Consider the following 8,112-nt stretch of genomic DNA (forward strand, 5'->3'; position numbering starts at 1 on the left):
CTAATTTTATTCATTTTATTATTATTATTATTATTATTATTATTTAGACTTATTTGTGGTTTTTCTCGACAGTCGCAATGCAGGACACTGTAGAATTATTCTGGGAGTTGTTTACAATATTCTCCATTCGGTAATAGTGTTAACTATAGTATATGTAGTTCACACCTTAAGTTTAGAAAAGCAGGGGACACTTGTATGATCACAACATATACTCATCTAGAGAGTACTGTGAGATTCAATTTTGGTTCACAAGAATGTATTGGTAGGAGGTTCTTTTCAGTTAAACCGACCAAGAAATGATAGTAATGGAGTGAAGAGTGCACTGCTAACCTGGTTTGGTATATTTCGTAAGCCGACAAAGGCATTTATTGTTTGTAGCAGCAGTTCTAATGAGCACGTTGCAGGGTCTATCAAAAAGAGTGTTTCAGATGCTACTACCAAATCAGTGCAGAAAAAAATTAATGTGGCAAAGCCCAAAGATGGAGAGAAGGAGGTGAAGGTGGAAGTAGCCATTTCAACTCCAGCTAAGGGTTGGCAATATAAAAAAGACCCAAGCTTAGGGGAAAAATAAGCAGGTGGCAAATAAGAATAAACCAAAAGAACTTTCTGGTACTACTGTTCCTTTTGGTGATGCTAAGATTAGTGGTTCTAAACAAGCGAAGAAGCCCAACCTGGCCAAACTTGCTACCCCCACAGGTGATGCAAAGGTTAATGGTTCTAAACAAGCTTTTAACTCAGAGAAGGCTAGTGTGACCAAAATTGCTGGCCAATCTGTTCAACCTTCAGAAGTATGAGTGTTCATAGTGTATTTTTTGATGACATATTTCTTACTACTTGATCTGCTATATATATATATACACACAAATGTGGAAGAATATAAGTTCAAATCAAACTCATTAAGGAGAACTAAGTTCACTTAAAAATATAATGTTAAAACATCCCTCGGAAACTATGGCATGGTTCAGAAGAGTTTTACAAACAAACCAACAGAAAAAAAAACATCAGATAACAAACCAACAGAATATAGATAATACCTTTAGAAAAATTCCAAACACTCTATTTAATGAAATTTTAAATCAAAACAGCATTATAAAACCTTTGTAGAATGCATAACAGATAACAAAAAAACGAAAGTAAAATCTTACTTGCTAATAAGAAATCATTTCCTTGGCAAAAGCAACACACTCCACTCCAAGTTCGACACTAAAAGAACACTGCTACGATTCTGAAATGCAAGATGAGATAAAAGACGCAGACATTTAAATTTATATATAATTGAGATACTATGCTAGGGTTTCCAAAGCGAATCCCTAAGAATAGAGTGAAGGGGAATATTTACCTCTTTCGCGCGGCAACCAATCTCCAATCCCAATTTGATAACTTACGATAATAAACTGTTAGGGTTTAGGAGAATCCAGGAATTATATTAGAAAGTGCGCGCTGTATATCTGTTGAGGAGGGAAATCTTTTCTCCATATCGATTTTATTACCTTCGGTATTAGATAGGGATTCAGGGTTTTGGTTATTTGGGAAGTTTGGTTATTGAGTTACCAAAAAAAAAAGAAGTTTGGTTATTAAGAAAGAATTGGGTATACTATTACTGACCCAAGACTTAACCCAATTATTCTTATTCACGGTTCACTCGACCAGTCAGTTACAAGGGGTTCATTTTTAATTTCTTGGAAATGGTTAGACAATTAATTAAACATGCTAGAAGCTAAGGAAAAAGTTAGACATTTTTTTACTTGACGTTTGTGAGAATGAACTCATAAATTAGACACCAAACTTGACACATTAATAAAAAAATGCCAAATATATTTATGACGGCTAGCCTATAACAGTCAACATTAACATCATGCGTCATAAAGTGAACGGTAAGTATACAATTGTTAGTCACTAACTTGACACATTGATAAAAAATGTCACATATGTTTATGACATTTGACCTATAACCGTCAACATTTGACATCAAGCGTCATAAAATTAATGGTGAGTTAGAAATAATGACGGGTTATACGGACGTCGTCAAGGTAGAAAAAAAATAGTCGTCATAAAAAGCCCTTTTTTTAGTAGTGTTAGAAACTAAGGTTAAGAAGGAAAAGTTTGATACTATGAGAAGTATTTGTTGCCCCTTTTGGTCTCACTTGAGTAACTATGATAGTGATAGAGATGGTAGAATTTGGATTTGTTGGGATCATAATTTTGTACAAGTCAAGATGATGAAGGAAACTTCCCAGTTGTTACATTGTGAAGTCCAAGTGCTGCCTACTGGTCAATTTTTTGAGCTCACATGTGTGTATGCAAAAAATTCAAGACAGGATAGGCTCGTCTTATGGTCTGACCTGAAGATGTTGCACAGTTCTATCATTCTACTGTGGACTATATGTGGTGACTTTAATAGTACTTTGTACTCTTATGAAAAATTGGGATGTGAACCTTCTAACCCAAGTGAGCTAGCTGAATTCATGGATTGTGTAGGGAGTACTGAGCTATCTGATCTAAAGTTCATGGGTAGTTTGTTTACTTAGACAAATAACTCAGGTAAATACTCTAAGATCGACAGATGCCTAGTGAACAACATGTGGGTTACTGCCTTCCTAGCCTCAGAAGCAGAGTTTATTCCTAAAGGAGTGTCTGATCAAACACCAATGATATTGTCTTGGTATTTGGATTCAAAGAAAATTTATCCATTTCGATTCTGCAATGCATGGGCCCTACATCCTGAGTTTAAGGATACTGTTAGTAACAATTGGCAGGAACAGTGCCTAGGTAATCCAGTTTTTATTTTGACCTGTAAGTTAAAGAGATTGAAACATGTTCTAAAGACTTAGTATAAGGAATATTTTTCCCACCTGTCGAGAAAGAACTGAGGAGGCTAGAGTAGAGATGTTTAAGGTGCAAAGAGAGACTTACAGATGTCACCTGGAGATTTTAGTCTGATTTATCTAGAAAAACAAGTTAGAAAAGTGTATAGTGATCTGCTGACAATGGAATACGAAGAGATCAAACAAAGGTCAGGTTGTACTTGGTACTTGCTAGGGGACAGATGCACTACTTATTTTCACAATGTGGTTAAAGAAAGGAAGGGCAGAAATAAGATTTGGTTGGTCACAGATGAGTCTAGGAATAAGCAAAATAATCAAAAGGAGGTTGTTAATATATTCACCAATCACTATAGGAACTTGCTGGGAGCTACTATAAGGGATGATATACCTTCTGGGTTTTATAACTCTTTGCAAGTCAGCCACCATTGATCATGAGCTAGCCGTATCTATGACAACTGATATTACTGAACCAGAGATAAAAGAAGCTCTATTTGGCATAGATGATTAAAGCTCCAGGACCTGATGGGTTTAATGCATGCTTTTACAAGGTATGTTGGTCGATAGTAGGAGTGGACTTTGTAAATGCAATGGGGTATGTCTTCCTTAATAGTGTTATGCCGAGAGGGTTTAACTCTACCTTCATATGTTTGGTTCCTAAAGTCCCTAATCCTACCAAGGTTACAGATTTCAGACCTATTTCATGTTGCAATATCACCTAAAAATGTATCTCCAAGGTTCTTACTACTAGAATGAAAGCAGCAATGTCTCTCTTGATTTCTATGAACCAGTTGGCATTTGTGCCTAGTAGGTCCATACAAGACAACTTGCTCTTATCTCATGAACTCCTTAGAAATTATAAAAGGAAGTATGTGTCATCTAGATGCTCACTTAACGTTGATATAAGTAAAGCATATGATACAGTGAGTTGGGAGGTTGTTGATGCTATGTTATGCAAGTTCTGCTTTCCAGATAAAATGAAGAAATTGATTCAAATGTGTTATACAACACCAAGCTATTCATTACTTATTAATGGTTCTACAGAAGACTACTTCCAAGGTAAAAGAGGATTGAGGCAGGGGGATCCCATCTCTCCTTACCTATTTGTTATGATCATGGAGGTGTTAAGTTGTATGCTTAAACAAGGATTCATGAATAAAACTATAGCTCCTTATCCAATGTGTAAGAGAACAGAGGTGGTTAATTTATGCTTTGCAGATGATTTAATGCTATTATTCAAGGGGGATAGTACCTCGATAAAAGCAGTCAAAGGGGTTCTGGAGGAGTTTGCACTAGCTACGGGGTTGAGGTTTAACAGCCAAAAGACTACCTTAATAGTGGCAGGGTTGAATCAAGGAGAAGGTCAACTTCTAACAGATACTATTGGTGTCAAATTGGTAACTCCACCAATCTCTTACCTTGGGCTACCACTAGTGACCTCTAGGATGGGTATATCTGAGTGCCAACCACTAGTGGAGAAGGTTACAAAGAGGATACAAAATTGGAAATTGAGAGTTATTTCTTATGCAGGGAAGTTACAGCTTATTCACTCAGTTCTCTCAACCTTCCACGTGTATTGGGCTAAAACCTTTATACTCCCCTTTACTGTGTTGCAACAAGTAGCAAAAGTGTGCATAAAATTCTTGTGGAGTGGTCCAGATATGAAGAATAAGATGCATCATGCAAGTAAGAAGTGTACTAGCCTCACATTAAAGGAAGGAGGGCTGGGTATAATTGATTTGAAGTTGTGGAATATTGCAGCCTATTGTGGACTAGTATTTAAAGTGATTTCAAAAGGGGAAAGCTTATGGGTGCAATGGATATGGAAGCAAAACTTTAAGAACAAGTTCTTCTGGACTATGAGGATCCCAAAAGATTGCTCCTGGGTTTGGAGAGGTATCCTTGAGATGAGACCCATTGCAAAGTAGTATATCACCTACAGTATAGCTACAAGTAAGAGCACTTTACTATGGCATGATATATGGTGCAAGAGTTCTCCACTGTTAGAAGATCAGGAAGCCAAGAACCTTTTTTACCTGCCTCTAGATGCTACGGTGAGTGATTTACTTAAGGGAGATGGAATGCTCTAGTTCACGATCTCCCATAGGGAACTCTGAAGGAAAACATCCTGCAGACTGAGGTATGTAACAACAAGACTGAGGATAGAACCATTTGGGTCCCCCACCCTAATGGAGTCTATACTTCAAAATCTGATTACTCTACACTCAAAATTCCTAGGGAGACTATGCAATGGTACAATATGGTATGGGGAAGCTAGTAGTGCCTAAACACTCTTTCACGGCATGGTAGTTGTTTACGGGTAGCTTACCCACGCAGGATAGGCTGATAAAAAGGAAAGTGTTGTAGGGATCAAGATGTTGTTTGTGTAACGATGTTAGAGAGAATTCAAAACATCTCTTTTTTTAATGTTCTTTTAGTAAAGCCTTATGGGGTAGTGTTAAACAACACATTGGGCTGGTTATACAAGCTCAGAACATTAATAGAGAGTGGATGCAGCTGATATGGATATGTCAGAGGAATTCATGTGAGGCAGAGGTGTATAAGGTGTATATATGCGTTGTTATCAGTTACATCTAGAGGGAAAGAAATTATCAAAGGTTCAGGAATACGTCACAAGAATGGCAAACTGTGAAATAGAGGCTGATTATAGATATGGGAGTTTATTTGCAAAGCCAACTCAAGATGGTAAAGGACACAAGTCAGGTGAGGGTTTTACTAGAGAGACTAGGTCTTATAGTGGAGTTTGTCAGGAAGGAGCCTATTCAATGCATCTGGAAGAAGCCAGAGGAGGGTATAGCTAAACTGAACACAGACGGAGCTATGTCAGAGAGTAGATGTGGTATTGGAGGTACTATTAGAGACTCAAATGGGGAAGTGCAACTAGCTTTTACTGGTTCTGGTGGGCTTCGAAGTGTATTATTCCAAGAATTGAAAGCTATATTATGTGGTTTAAAGGGCAGCCTAAAGATCCAAAGCTCAAGGATTCAAGTAGTAGCTTCTAATTCATTGAGAGCAGTGAATATTTTGAAGGGAAAGGAGAGTCCACCTTGGCAATGTGCAGAAGTTACAGCAGCTATAAAGAAGCTTCTGAGAGAGTTTGTTAGCGTCAGTTTTGTCCATGTATTTAAGGAAACAAATCACGCTGCCGATCACCTGGCTTCTTTAGCAATGGACCATGAAGTGGAATATTTTGTTCCTCCTCTTACTTCAGTGCTTATGTCTATTGTTGAGGAGGACAAAAATGAAACTGTGTACTTAAGATTTTGATTGTTAGTTAAGACTGCAGGTAGAGGTCATGCCACAACATCAAATCTATTCAAAAAAAATAATAATCGTTGCATCTTTCTATAAACATATTGCATGAGTATCTATGTTTTATTGGCAGTAAGTTTCTGAAATCTTGGCTAGAGTACTTATTCTACAAATCCTGTGAGAATATAGCCTAAAGCCTTATATGAGTGAAACATTTGAGAAATGACACAAGGGAGAAGTAAAATCCGGATAGAGAAATCACACGTCCACTTGCTTGATCACTATACCATATCCTAAGTGAGAATTTAGGCCCTCTTTGAATCAATATAGTCAGAAATTCAAACCTTATGAAATTATTTGCCACTAGTCGCCCCTCTAAGCCTTTCTTTAGTCTTTTATAAACTGCAAATCCTTTACCGTTTTACAAAACAAAATAAAAATAAAAATCAACCTACCCACTCTTTGAATGAGTCTGAGAATAGAGATGAAGAATAGAAAAGGGAAAAACCTTTGAAATCAAGAATTTGTTAGTTGCTTCAAATTAGAAAAGAAAGTTTCCATCCAAAAGTTTCCATCCAAAAAAATATATATATAAAGAGATAGAACTCCAAAAACATAATCAAATGAGTCAAAAGCCAAAGAAAAAAAAAAAATGACTAAGGATGGAAACAAAGTGTAGAAGCAAAAGTAAAAAACAAGGTTTCTCTAGTTGGGACTCTATTATCTCAGACTGGTTCTTTTTTAATATCCATTTCCTTCATTCTTAACCCGCAACACCTAAATAAGACCTCTAACTCAATTAGGAATAGGTTAGTGTGATAGTAAGTGACAGATGTGTTTAATCGACTTCGACTTCCTTGTGTGTCATTGAGATTGTAAGGTAAAGTGTGCCCACTGCACACTGGAGTAGCAAAACTTGAGCGGAAAAATCAGAGTGTTTTTGTCTTGACATTTATGTGAGGACCTAATTAAGGATGTTATTCCAAAGTTTCAGAAACGGACCTGTTAGTGCATTTCATAGTATTACTCATTGTATATATGTTTATTCGTAGATGATTGATTATTATGCATATATTAGCTTAGGTTTCGACTTGATTATTCTATATTCATTGCTAGTGAGATATATAGATAATTGAGACATAAATAAGGAAATAATAGTTTTTTTCTTAGTCGTTGTAGTAACGATGAAGTTTGTGAGTACCTTCACTGGAAAACGCTCAAGAGGCTATAACTCATCCACTAGGGAATTTCTAGTGGTTTAAAGACTTGTTGCATATGGTCAAAGCAATCGCACTCGGTGAATCGAGATTAGTTAGAACTCCATGTTTTGTCACTTATTCTAATTTCTCATATTTGCTTGAGGACAAGTAAAATGCTATTTGGGGGTGGTTTGATAAGAACCCAAAACTGTAGTTTTAACCCTTTAACAATATTACTTTTTGACCAATTATGTGATTAATAAGTAAGAGTTAGTACTGTTATCGTGTTCTTATGTATTTCAGGCATTGGAGTTGAATATGTGCAGAAATGCGTCCTTTTTGCGAGATAATAGAGCAAGGGTTGGTTGTTAAGAATTTCTTTGATTAAAGGCCAAGATCCAAGGAGAAAAAGCCCATTTAAAGCCCAGTCAAAGCTAAAAAGTCAAAGTCAACGCGGGTAGAAATAGTGCACAAAAGTCAGTAGAACTTCCGGAAGCCGTATCTTTGGGCTCAGACCTCGGAATTAGACCTACCTTATGTCAAAACGACTGGCTCGGAATGAGCTTTCTAATGGTCTAAGCCTTGACTCAATCAGAGGAGTATAAGTGGACAAAAAAGCTGTTGAAGTCAAATCTAGCCGAAAACCCCTTTGTGGACTGAAGAAATTGGGTTTTGGGCTCGATTTTTCAGCCCAAAACATGGCTCCTCAACTTATGCACGAAAAAGTGGATCTTGTCTCCTCCATTTGAAGACACAAGACTTAGCTCTTAAGCATCTAGTTTTTTTTACTTAGCCATTATCCAATAACTTGTTTTAGA

At 36.8% G+C, this 8,112-nt stretch overlaps 1 protein-coding gene across 1 annotated transcript; it reads left to right on the forward strand.

Moving 5' to 3' along the window:
- Nucleotides 1-5,495: 5,495 nt before the first annotated feature.
- LOC147509837 (uncharacterized) lies at nt 5,496-6,110 on the forward strand. Its single transcript, XM_086597930.1, has one exon. The coding sequence runs from the start codon at nt 5,496-5,498 to the stop codon at nt 6,108-6,110; it is 615 nt and encodes a 204-aa protein (XP_086454056.1).
- The last annotated feature ends 2,002 nt before the right edge of the window (nt 6,111-8,112 follow it).

This window comes from Coptis chinensis, chromosome 3, assembly GCF_015680905.1.
Source record: "Coptis chinensis isolate HL-2020 chromosome 3, ASM1568090v1, whole genome shotgun sequence".
Taxonomy (NCBI): domain Eukaryota; kingdom Viridiplantae; phylum Streptophyta; class Magnoliopsida; order Ranunculales; family Ranunculaceae; genus Coptis; species Coptis chinensis.